Source organism: Lepidochelys kempii, chromosome 6 (assembly GCF_965140265.1).
Source record: "Lepidochelys kempii isolate rLepKem1 chromosome 6, rLepKem1.hap2, whole genome shotgun sequence".
NCBI lineage: Eukaryota > Metazoa > Chordata > Testudines > Cheloniidae > Lepidochelys > Lepidochelys kempii.
The window spans coordinates 48,696,479-48,709,783 of NC_133261.1; the positions used below are offsets into that span (position 1 = coordinate 48,696,479).

Here is a 13,305-nt window from a genome sequence, read left to right on the forward strand (position 1 = left end):
TTTTTGGAAAATTTCCCCTTGTAGACAAGCTCTTATGAAGCGTGTCATCTTACTATACTCTCAGAGAAATGGACTAAAAACTTCGTTTCCACTGCCTTGTTCTGTGGACACAGGGTCTTCAGTCTAGAGGGCTGTCAAGCCAGCATTCTTTCACAAGCACTAAAAATAAAAGTATTTTAAAGAACTAAAAAGCCCAAATGCCAGTATACTAAACAGATACACTTGATAAACATGGCACAAAATTGCAGCAAAACCACAAATATGAATAAATAAGTATCAATTTTATTGAATCATGAATAATTTAAGACTGGTACAATCATCAGCTTTATTTTCCATGACACTCGGGGCGGGGGCCATGATCTCAAACAGACCATTTGCAAATTCCAATCCTAAATGACAACTGAAAATTAAATAGGGAGGGGAACAGATGGCAAACATCATACCGTACACAAAATACTCAATTCCTAGTTTTCTCTTTAAAAATGGCTAGAAAAAATTCATCAAAATGCAGCACTTTTAATCAAATATTTACATTTCTATGTTACAGTGAAAAAATGTACATCTTATAGAACATATTTCATAAACTGTTCCACTGGAAACGACTAGATCAAAACAGCAACCTTCCATTTAATATCCACAAAGACTTTTCTTTTTCCTTGAAAGAATTGCCACATTTAGACAAGATTCAATACACATAATATCGAAGTTAAGCATCAACAATGAAATAGTTTTTTCTTCCAAAATGTACAAAAAAAAAAAGCTAGCCAAACGCACCCTCAGCTAAAACTGTCTCCATGTCTCAGTTATGGCCTGTACAATTCTTGGCAGTTCTGAAGGAAAAGAAATGGTTTAAGCTTCCAATTTATAACTCAACATGAATGTTGCATAGAATCTTGTATTTTTTTTTTAAACAAGCCAACTTTGTAGAAAAAAGGCAAAAAAATTGGAAGCATTTTGGACAAAGCCTTAAAAGAAGAACAAATTCATTAAAAAAAAAGTTTTACTAAGCTATACTGAAATCATGATGAAGATAAGAAATGTGCATAACAGGTAACCCTGCTTCCCGAAGTTTCAGAAAGGACACTGAGTTTTGTGAAGATTAAAATGACTAACCTACTCAAAATCACCTCTTTTACATTACCCCAAATGGTTGTCAATCAGAGAATAGCAGATGGATAGAGCCCCTTTCCTGCATCTGAGCACAGGATTCACAACAAAATATAATCTGACAATTTCAAATGTATTTGTAGGATTCAGTTAAAAGTTTGCTGAGAAATGCTGTGATGTTAATTCATCTTAGGCCTCTATCCCACAAACAGATCCACACAGGCACAAGGGCCTACTTGCATGGATTCAGTCTCAGGTTCAGGCATTCAGTCTCTACCCAGATTCACAGTAGTAGCTGGTAAAGTCAGTGCTGGGAAGCAGAATTGTCGGATTGCTGAGAAATGAATCACTGACTCCTCAGCACGCTCTGCATGTGATTCCATATGAGTGTAGCCCACTTTACAGTAAGAAGATCTGGTTTAATAAGGTTGATTGAGTAACCCTTTGCCTTTCATTTAAATGACATAATCTAAACTAGAATTCAGTAAGGTTAAAAGCAGTGACACCAGCTCAGGGGATTTTCTACTCGCCATCAATAAAATATTTTACTTACTCTTTTACAATTTCTTTTTTTTAAAAGATCATCAAGACTTAAAAGCTGTAATGGGAGCAGATTCACGACCAGCTCTCATTGGACAAAGACAAAAAAGTAACTACAGTCATGTCACAGATAGTAGAAAGTCATGAGGGATAATAAAACTATCCATTCAGACTGAGTCACAGAAGCATGAGCTTGCATCTGTTATATTATTTTAAACCCAGAAGGATTAACCAGCTCTTACAAAAAGTGTTTGTACTAAGTTTTCTACCTGTACACTGAAAAAACAGCAATCGCTTTTCTGTAGTTTAGAAGTGATGGCATTTTTCATCATAGAAAAGCTTTTATTTTTTTTCTTGCATTGAACAAACAGCTGTCCAATGACCTAGTAGCTGCAGATTGATATGAACCTGAAAAGTTCTCTCATTTCCCTCCTTTTGTCACGGTCACATTTAAACAAAATCTAATATTTCACACAAACAATATTCACAGCAATTTGTTATTATATTCCAAGAGATGACTTCTTTAGCCCTGTTTGTTCACTTACATAAACCCCCCAGTATACAGCACTAATGTAACGAATACAGTTAGTACAAAATAAGTAAGGCATCACTTTAAAATTCAGCACCGAAATAGAGCCGGAAAGGCTTGTACAGATCAGTGTTGAGGACTGTGGTTCTTGCTGAGTACAGCCTGAGACAGCTGATGTGTGGTGGTTTTAGTGAAAGTATTTGCTCCCAAGGAAAGGAAAGTGCAATTCTTAGTGAGGTGTTCTTACTCCCCAACCAAAGTACAAGCCTTAATACTGAAACTGTATTGTGTGCGTGTGGAGAGGAGGAGGAGAAATAGAGAACCAGGTTCACAGCTCAGCCATAACCCATGAACAACTTTTAAACCTTAAAGAGATAGTACCCCCCTTTTTAAGACCTGGATAAGACAGTTTCGATGAACTGCAAAAATACTACTTTCTGCTATTTAAAAACCAAACGACTAAATGATTTTACCAGAGTAGCAGCGGACTGCCTGCAGAGCTTAGCTTTAATGAACCCCTTTTGCAGTTGTAATGGTCAGAGAGAGAAATCCCTGACAAAAAAGTCTAGAAAACAGCTATAAAATTCTAATACAAACGGTAAAAACTGAAGGCCTGACTATACCCTAATTGGGTGAAATTCACCCCTATCCATAGGGCGAACAGACAACCTATGCACCAGTGAAGTTCCACTTAAGCTATGGCATTTAAATGGGGCATAGGCCCTCTGCAGAGGAGTGAATTTTGCTCACTTACACCAGTGTAAATCAGGAGTAACTCTACTACAGTTAATGGAGTTTTACTGGTGTAAGTAAGAGGAGAATCAAGCCCTGAATATCAAAGGGGTACTTGGTCTTTAAAATTCTGTACGATAGTTTGTTACACAGTGTTTGAAAAAACCCTGATTTGTTTAGACTGTACATATATTTCTATTTATATATCTGTAAATCTCTATAAACACATGGTGAAATAGAGAAAAGCAAGCCAAGGTCTCAGACTGGCAAGGAGAGCAGCTTTTTTTATTTTATTTTAATATTTATTTTAAATTTCCCTGTCTTGCAGCTTTGCCTTTTATGGACCATTATTAGCAAGGCAAGCGATATATTATAGCACCAGAACTATCCGCAGCTGAGGTTAGTCTGCAAAGCTGATTATTAGAAATCCAGCCCTCACCCAAATGTGTTTGGTCAGAAGCAACATAGGCGATAAACATCCCTCCCTTCTCCTTCTGGACAGTACATAGCACAATGCTGTTTGTTTCAAAGCTGTGAAGTGTTTTGTTTTTTTAAATGTCTTCAGTATCTTAGGCATGAGGGCTTACAGTAACTAAACAGAACAAAACAAAGACATAGTGCAGTTCTTATAATTGTAAAAAGAAAAACAGTACAAAAGTTGTTTGGGTTACCTGCACCCACATTCAAGACTGACTCAAATAAAGTGTCTTGTTCTTGCAGCTCTAATACTGAGACATCTGCCCAGTCCAGTACAGTAACAAGTTATCTTCATTAGTTTGTGATAAAGATTCTTTTAAGTAGGAGAGGGACAGTGGGAAACCGCCTGTTTTCTGTCTGCTGAAGATCACAACGTCGACTCCAAGGATGAGTCAAGGATGTCATCATGATGGCTGTTGCTATTGGAGTCGCTGTCGTAACTCTGGGGGCTCGAATAGTTGGCTGCCTCTTGCAGTCTCATTAGCATGTTCATCTAAGAAAGCACGGAAAAGGGTTAAGGGTTATTTGTCTGCTGAGACGAAAGAATCTTAATACTATAGAACAGTCAGATTTGCACTCACATCACTCATGTGAAACTAGTGCAAGAGAAGAGGGGAATATTTATTTCGGATACTAAATGTAAAACAATTCGCACAGCACAGTTGTTATTACACCTCTCCTATGAGAGACAAACTGAGATGCAGAGCGGCTAAATGACTTGCTCTAGGTCACACACGGAGTCAGTGGAAGAGCTATGAAGATTCCACATCTCCTTATTCCCAGCCTCTTGCGCTAACCAGTCTTAATATGTATTAACTAGAATTCTGTAGTTCTACAAACAGGTCAGAAAAAGAGATCTATTAAATTAGACAACGGATAATAACATCTCTGTGAATGTGTGCATACAATAATGGAAATGTAAGGTGATTCTTCAATATACCCAACTTATTTTGGAGGTGTACATGATTCCAAACAATAGTTTAAGAATAGCTGTAACATAAGCAATTATTGCAATAACTGTTTTCACCAGGAAGAAAGCTGCATGAACTAGTGTTACCATCACGCTCATATTAAAATGTGCATTAACAAGCAAATCCAAAGCTTAAACTATTGTATATATTGTGTACAATGTTTAAAATCTTGGTTTCCATACACTTGCATGGTATTTGCTGATTAATAAATGAGACACCAATTATGTAAGCTTCAATTTTCACATAGCAACTGAACCAGAAAAATAGCTCAATATCATAGTGACACAGCTATCCCGTGGTCCTGGCCGGGCAGGTTAGGTCAAGAATTTCCACACCATTATACAAATGTGTTCCATTAAATCATGCATTTGCATACTTTATATATACACAAACACCAGAAACAGGCAAAAGGCATCTAGTTTATTGTGCAAAGCTTTACATGAGGTGGACAAAGTTTCCTTCATATTCTTATAGCCATTTTAGCTACACTCTCACAACGAGGAGATCTGAGTATTCTCCTTCACTGTATCTGGCAAAATTACATCTGACACACCGGTCTCCTGTGGCAGTGCATTCCATAGGCTGACTCTACTCTGTGGCAGGAAATATTTCCTTGTAATTCTAGAACATTTAACTTATTGTCACTTATTCTTTCATTCCTATTTATTTTTGCCCCCTAGCAAGTATATCCTAATTAGCTCTGGAGCTTTAGCTGGAAGAACTCACCAAAGGATCTCCTTCAGCATCACTCGGGGGAACTTGTTTGCTAGTTGAACCTTCCCGTGGCATTGAGTACCCATCAAATCCAACATCTTCAGGCCGCAGTTGCAGCAAGGGAGGCCACTCGTGGTGCTGTGGGGTGGCTGCCCAGGGATACGTGTCCATTACCCATTTGGCAGGATCCTCCCAGGGAGCTCTCCTTCCATACAACTAGAAAACAAGAGCAAATACATCTCTTAACATATGTCTGTAATATAATGGGTTCTACTACTTTAATCCATGCTTGTCTCATCAAAGTGAGCTCTTGTGTCATGGTTATCCCCAATGTGGAGAACACTCTGAATGAAGGCTGGCCAAACAGGGTGTGATTTTCATCCTTATTACTCTGACTGTGAAGTTCTAGCTATGTAATGGTAACTGACTCCGAGGAGGCTGGCCATCTCCTTTGAGAGCACAAACCCTCTTAATCTGCCACCAACTGGGGAGAAAGGGAACCTGAGAACAAATAACCTTGCTTCAGAAGTTGAGTGCACCATCTCTCTGTTCCTATTTCTTTTGGACTAAATAAGCAAAATACAAAATCCAAGTCACTAGTGTACACATCCTATCTGCAGTAGGATACCAAATATTTGCTTTCAAAGTCATCAGGAAGTTGCAGTATGTTGCTAGAACATATAAGTATAACTGCTCGATGCCTTTAATCAGAAACTATGGCAACGAACGCCAAAGAAATACTTTTTCAAGTCAATGGACTTTTGGACTTTCTCTGTGCTCACACTAGTGAGAGTGCCAGCAGAATCTGGCTCCGTATGATCAGCCTCGAAACACACACACCTCCAGAAAGGTGTTTTGATTTGAACAGAATGGTCAGGAAAACACAGCCAGTTATATAATTTGTTTTATTTTTAAATAAACACTGCTCTTTGATCTATTCAGATCACTTAGTTTTCATTAGATGAAAACTCACTATTGAGCCACATGGGTTTCAAAAGCAGACGCCAAATGAAAAGAGATCTTCAAGTTTTCACTTCTGCTATAGGGTACTCTAGGCTGACTGCCCTTCAGGAATTGGATTTCAGTAGCTGCTCTTTGTCACTTGAGCTCAAAGGATTCAGGCTCCTCTTTATAGTGTACAGTGAACAGTGAAGCAATAAGAAACAGTAGGAGGTCATGGATGTATTATAAGAACATCTGAATGCCTTTAATCCATGGGGTATAACTCAGTGCTAACCATCACCCCAAATCCCTTTATTGACATTAAGAATACTTTTTACGATGAAGACAAATGTGTTTCCACACATGGAGATACTGGTATTTTAGAAAGCTGAAAAGCAACTGAGCTGTGAGATTCTTTCCCAATTAATCCCTCATTTTAGATTATTCTCCAGACATCTGAACAAAGACTCAACCCAAGAATGTTTACAATATAGAATGCAAAAGTCAGCCACAAAAAGGATATTTAGCCATGAACCCATTCTCCCTTACGCTCTTAGAAAGCTCAATTGAAGCTGAATTTCTGAAGTCCTGGCTCCTATACCCTCAGTCAGCATTCTCTCTCTCAGAGTCTGTCCCCACTCAACACTGAGTTTTTAGATGTATTTTTCCAGAAAATAATTACAGTCTTGAACAGATTTCCTCACAACCAATTAAGACATAAATAAAATAAAATAAAATAAAATAAAATAGCATTTTGAGATGAATCTGTTGATTTTCATATCATAGTCCGGAAAGTAGCAATGATCAACAACCCCATATATTAAGCGCTCATAGGTAGAACTGGAGAGGAATGAATGAGGACAAAGACAGTTCCACACACTAACTTCAGTGCAGTGACTCCTGATTTACACTGGGATAAGTGAGGAGAAAAATCAAGACCACAGATTTTCCATTCATTTCTGGACAAACATACTCCTCTGACAATTTTGGAAACTAAAGACTTAAAAATATCTGAATGAGAAAGCCACTTCGTAACTGTCACAAAAGCTGTTCAATGACTAAACTGCTCCTTTTCCTTTAGCAGAAGTGGTGGGGATAAAGGGATTTGCCAACTCTTTCAGAGTTCAAGAATAGCTCAGTTTCCTCCAACTTTCCCCCACTTATTGATCATAGAGACTGCTATCCTTACTGGCCAAGTAGGGCTAGTTAGGGAAAACTCTGAAGCCTATCGGTGCTATTTCTTATACTGGCTATTACTGTCGATGGTACTGGTAGCAACAACTCCTCCCCTCCTAGTCCAGCATGTTATCTCCAGAACAATCCAAAAAGAATGGTCCCAACCAGTAGCCTGGTTAGAGAATCAAATCTAGTTCTCCTGGATGGCGATGGGGAGTGTTGGCACCAAATATGCACCAAGACAACTGTGTTTGAATGCCACTAACTATGCGGAAGAAACAGTACAATGATTAAAATGAGCTTCCAATGAAACAAACATGCTACAGAGATTAATGAACTTAAAGGGAACATCATCAGAGAAATGTTTTCTCAAATTTTTGCTCATGTTTGTGATGTTGAATTACATCAGGAAGATTAATAGCCAAAGGTCCAGTTCTATTACTGATCCTGCAGACTGAAGACACATCACAAAAATAAACTACTCATGGAGTAAGGCACTACTCAGTCTGAGTAAGGGTAGCAGAATGATGTCCTGAATAAATACAGAAGGAAACACAACATAAACTCCACAGCAACATCACATAACAGGAGACTTTGTTACAAAGATACATATATAGCAAACAGACTAATTCCTTCTTGGAAGATTCTGATCCCATCAAATTATATGAGCCAAGTGGATTATTCCAATGGAGCCACCAAAGAGATTAAAGTTTATGTGCAATGGTGGTGTGTATAAATATATATTTATATATATATATAAATAAATATATGGCAGCAAAGTGCAGATTCAGAAATTATGCAATGATTAATTGCTTTAGATGTTAACATTTATTTCATTCTGAAATTATGCCCAAGTGATCAAATGAGTTGGCACAGTTGTCCAGTAGGTGGTGCCAGCCAGTCTTAAACCCACCTTTCCCTTCCCAAAAAGAAAATATTCTTCATAATCATTTAGTTAGGTTTCAATGTAAGTTGTGGTAAACTGGGTCTACTATTTAAATCTGTTCCACCAACATATGGAGCATTCATCACAGCTGCTAAACTGCTAAGAAGTGGAGAGATTTGTAAACTCTACATAAAGCTCCTGGGAATTGAAAAAGACAAATGTTTCCATTAATTCCTAGTCCAGCTCTGAAAAATCATTATATAGTAAGTGCATTTCCTATTTAAGTAACTACCATATCTCCAGTGTGCTACCAAACCAGTGTATTAATAGTATTACTCTATGATCTGAAAGCAGCTGCTTTAAATGAAACAGGCAGAAGGCTGGAGGCAGTAAAGTTGAGGGCATGTGCAAAACTGAATGATTTTAAGACAACACAAAGTGTTAGAAGGAGGGTAGAATGTGAAATTAGGATATGAGACTGGCTGCAATAAAAAAGGATTACAATAGTAGGGATGCTCAGAAGACAGAGATGATAAGATGACAAAGAAAATAATTCAAACACAACCAAAGTCAGGCAGACCTAGAGGCTGATCACCAACTAGATGGTGGGACATTGTATGCAAGGACATAACCAGGCTGGGCTTAATGGAGAAACAAGCCATAGATAGGAATGAATGGCAATGCTGTACTGCTCCCTGTGTCTGTGAATATGCTTTGGGATGAAAAGAAGAAAAACAAATCTCCAGCAAACTCAAGACAGGAACTAACATTTTCTTCCTGCAACCTTTGCAGATGCTCACTTTGCAAAGAAATTAGGAATGTTCCCCCTGTGCATATTAGAAGGTGGCGGTACCTAGCTAACATTCACAAGTGCCAAAGATAAAGCATAAAAGAATGTACCAGACTGGCAGGAAGCAGGCATTCTGGGACCTCCTATTTGCTCTAGCTATGGCCTATAACAATAACAGGAGGGAGAGAGAGATCTCACATTTTCACATCCCTGCTTTAGGGAACAGAGCCAAAAATCAAGATTCAGCAAGTCCATGGGAACAGTCGCTAAAAGGATCCACTTGGCCCACATGCCCTTCACCCATAATGTGTCTTTAAATGGCAATGAAAAATACAGTATTCATTCAGTCCATGTCCAGCCCCATAAATCATAGTGCCTGGACTGAAATCAGGACTCCACTGTTCTTTTCAGATAGTGGTTCCATGTAACAAGATGTGTTCACAAAGGAGCATTCTCCACCCCGCATTCCTCAAATGTATTCTGAAATGGCCACAGCTGGAGAGGGACCACACCCACACGCTGGAGATCACTTGCCAGGATCATCTGGGATTCTCTTTTAATCATTTTTCTGCCACTGCAGAGGCTGTGGGCACTGATGTACCTTGGTCCTTGTAGCACATAATAGTTTAGTCTCCTGTAGGCTGTAATACTTTGTTCCTAGATGTAGGATCTTGGTGTACCAGAACACATGTTCAAATGAGCTCACCTTACCAAGCAATCCTGATCAGAGATATGAACATGGAAAACCTAAGGTTGCCATCCCTCCTGGTTTTAATGTGACTGTGCTGATTTTTAGTTTGAAAGTTGGGAGTGGCGGGGGAAGAGTACAGGGCCACTGACATATCCTAAAAATTTCCTCAGCCAGCATAACATCTATAAGTTGTTCCATGAAATTTAAATGCAAGGACTTTGATTATTTTTAATAAAAAGCTTGTTCTGTGGAACAATCACTGTCACTCACACACCCGTAAGACTTTACTACCATTAATTAGATAAATGCCATGACACCCATGTGAGGCAGGTATTTTATTATACCAACTTTGTGGATAGGGAATTGAAATACAAAGAGATCAAGTGCTTTTCCCAAGGCCACACAGCAAGTCAGTAGCAATCTTGAACTGAACATGTATCTCCTGACTCCAAACCCCCTGCTCTAGCCAGAGACATGCTGGCTCCGATAAAAACTAAAAGTGTCAGTACTATCCCAGCTTTCTAAAACTGATAGAGAACCTGAATTTTTAATCAAACGCTAAGTGCAGGCAGTTCAATAACTGCTAAAATTAGAGTTAATGAAGGTTGCTTTACAGACCCCGTAGGCACTGCAAAGAAATTCAATCAATATTTCATCACCTGGAGTGAGAAAAAAATAGACAAAGTGCTTGAGAGAACGATCCTAACACTCGCTCAATAAATCTCTCCAAATGCTGCGTGGTTTCTCTGTTGACAGATAGCTAAAGGTTGTGAGTTCGTTGGCCATTGTAAACATATTGCAAATTCACATTTAGTTTTAAGAAGGAAAATTAGAGATAATACTGTAATGAATGCTTTCAAGTATGGCATTTTAGATGTGGGGTAACATTTTCAAAAGTGCTTAGAAAACCTAGGAGCCTAAGTCCCATTTTCAAAATGGTTTAGGCACTCAGAAACCTAAGTGTCATTGAAACTCAAAAGGGATTTAAGTTCCTAATGCCTAAATCATTTCTGAAAATTTTATCCTTTAAGTTTCAAGTTGTTTCTCGAGGAAAGTGTTAATGTGGTTTGATTGCATCCAGTATCTCCTTACTATTTAGATGGAAACAGTATTTAGGTTTCACATCTGACTTCCTCACCTGTAGTCCTTCTCTGACTGCCTCCAAAAGATATGGGATAATAGAGTAGTTCCACAAGTCAGTAAACCAGACCCTAGAACCATCCACGTCTATTGGACAAGAGAGGAAGAGTCGTGGACCTAGAAGGGAAAATTAAAGTCACATCATGAACACGGTTTGCAGCAGTCAATTCAAAAGCAATATCAAACAACAACTCTAAGTTCTTTGGAGACTGTAACTTAAGAGCTGAGAAGAAATGTACAAATGTCAGCATCTGCTCTTTTTAAGATAATTTGAAAGTCCCTGAATTACCTTGATACTGTAATGCATTCAAGAAGGAACCAATTACAAGAATTCACAATCAGAATTTTAAAATCTTCCTTTATGTCTATAACTTATTTATTATGAATCCTTGGTACAGTTTTGCTTGATAGTATGGTCAGTCTAAAAATGTGGCTTTTATAAATCATTTCCCCACAATGACTCTTTAATTCCAGTGGAGTATGCGGAACTGGAATATATCCTCTCAGGAACATCAGAGAATGCTTTGGTGCTAGAACGTGAATTCTCAGTTCTCACCAATAGTAACATCAGAGGAACTGTGAGCCTCCAAGAACTTGTTGAGATGCTGCCAGACCTTGGGAATCCAGTCAATGATTTTAACCAGTTCTGCATTTCTCATCCTGCCACTGATTTCTGTTTCAATTAATTTTCGTCTCAGGAAACGACCAAGAAAGCCCTTGACTGGCTCAGTGTGGTTAGCACATAGCACCCATCTAAAGCAGAAGAAGAGAAGTGTCAGAGATTTACCTATTACTCTAAAGAGTAGTAATATGACTACTGGGATGATTTAGTTGGTGTTGGACTAGATGACCTCCTGCGGTCTCTTCCAACCCTAATCTTCTATGATTTTATGACAGGTTAGATCTGGAATGGGTTTTGTTCATCCTATCTAACTGATATTCTCTTTAGATTCTCAGCTAACCAGTATAACCATAACCATCAGGTAATTTGGCAACTTACATACAGTACCTGAAATTGTGGTGTAGTTGAAGGTTAGGTGTTGAGGATGTGGCCTGGTTCATTGTGCCAATAATGTAAGGACTATGAGAAAACATTGAACAAATCAGTATTTGTAAACTCATTTCTAGGCAATAATTAAAATACATTTAATAAGTAACTTCAAATTAAGACCTCTACAACCTTAATATTCAGCTAGGTTTACTCTAGCCCCTACTCTACCAGTGCAGTTTATCTGCAGGTACAAATAATTACACTCACATTTTTGTGCCTGCAATGAATTGTGGGTGCAAAACTAACACCTCAAAATATAGAGGCCTTCACTGAAAACTGGGTTATTAATATTCAAGGGCTATTGTGTGCGATGAATACAATTTACCCAAATACTTTACTACATTTTTATTACATATATACACACACACACAGAATTTTTTTTTAACAGTCCTATGCAACTAGATTCTGCTGACGGAATCAGTTCTAGCCATCTCCTATCATAGTATCAAAAATAATCTGATAAATGTTGTCTAGAATTCATTTTATTGATCAGGCTATAAGTCTGACTCTGTGGAAGGATCTCTTTCAGGGGTTTGAAGTGTGGGTCTAATATCCCATTACCATTTATGGTACTTGCAGTTCAGAAGCCCATTGAAGATCTCGCCGAGGGAGCTAACATGATGCAAATTGTCCAGAATGACGACAAGAGGCATATCCACAGCATTATTTTCGCTATTACATTGGTCAGCAAGGTTAGACAAGTATTGGCGCAGTTCCTGCAAAGCATATGTAGAAAAGGAAGCTGGTTTTCATATTATTCCTTGGATACCCAGTTAACAGAGAAAAAAAATTTGCTATTTGGCTGTTGGATTCAATTCTAGAAATGCTCCTGATAACGAATATAACATAGCCTGCTTTGCTTTAGTCACAAGAGGTCATATTGTTCCAAGTGGAGTAATCATATGACTTCTACTTTTAACTTTTGTTTTAATCCAAATACTTTCGGGTGTTACAGACTCAAAGATGTACCAGGAGTCCTGTTTGGGAAACCTATTTGGGAATTTCAAGGGGCCATGGTCTGCCTTTTTGCTAAAGCACCTTGTGCTACACTGTTCTAGCTATGCTGCCCAGAGCTCTGAGATGTTTTAAGAACTTCCCCATATCTCAGTATATTGGGTAAGCAGGTGAGAAAGTTGCAGAAGGAGCAGTGCACCTTAGCTGTCTATGCTTGCCATGTTTGATCATGTTCTTGCCATTGTGTTAATCTCTAACTACAAATGAGCCCGGCCATGATGCTCATTTGCGGAGGCAGAAGTTAGATGGCTTGGACGGTGGCATGAAAGAAGGAGGAGTTCAGTGCCACTGCCAAACATTTGGGTGAGATTGCTCTCATCGTCTCCAACATGTGCATTAAACAGGATGCTCCAAACTATAACAGTTGCTAGTGACCACACTTTCCAGCACTTTGCTCCAAAGAACTCCCTACTCCACCTGAGGCCAGCACATACATAGCTTGGCAGGACAGCTTTGTTTTCTTACCTACAAACCTACAAACCAGAGGTATACACAGAAAAATGCTGCTGCTATTATATGTAGCCACATAGCTACTCGAGCTTTTA

The 13,305-nt window shown here is 38.6% G+C and overlaps 1 protein-coding gene across 6 annotated transcripts in view; it reads right to left on the minus strand.

Annotated features, from left to right (window-relative positions):
- Positions 1-260: 260 nt before the first annotated feature.
- The window catches only part of NAV2 (neuron navigator 2), a 679,973-nt gene continuing 666,928 nt past the window's right edge, over positions 261-13,305 (minus strand). For all 6 annotated transcript variants that reach the window (XM_073347852.1, XM_073347851.1, XM_073347849.1 and 3 more), the window contains 6 exons: positions 12,308-12,462; positions 11,705-11,776; positions 11,252-11,448; positions 10,694-10,812; positions 5,083-5,286; positions 261-3,878 (listed from right to left, as the gene is read on the minus strand). In XM_073347852.1, coding sequence (XP_073203953.1) covers positions 3,753-3,878; positions 5,083-5,286; positions 10,694-10,812; positions 11,252-11,448; positions 11,705-11,776; positions 12,308-12,462 — 873 coding nt within the window. In that variant the 3' untranslated portion in view covers positions 261-3,752. The remainder of the gene's footprint in view (positions 3,879-5,082; positions 5,287-10,693; positions 10,813-11,251; positions 11,449-11,704; positions 11,777-12,307; positions 12,463-13,305) is intronic.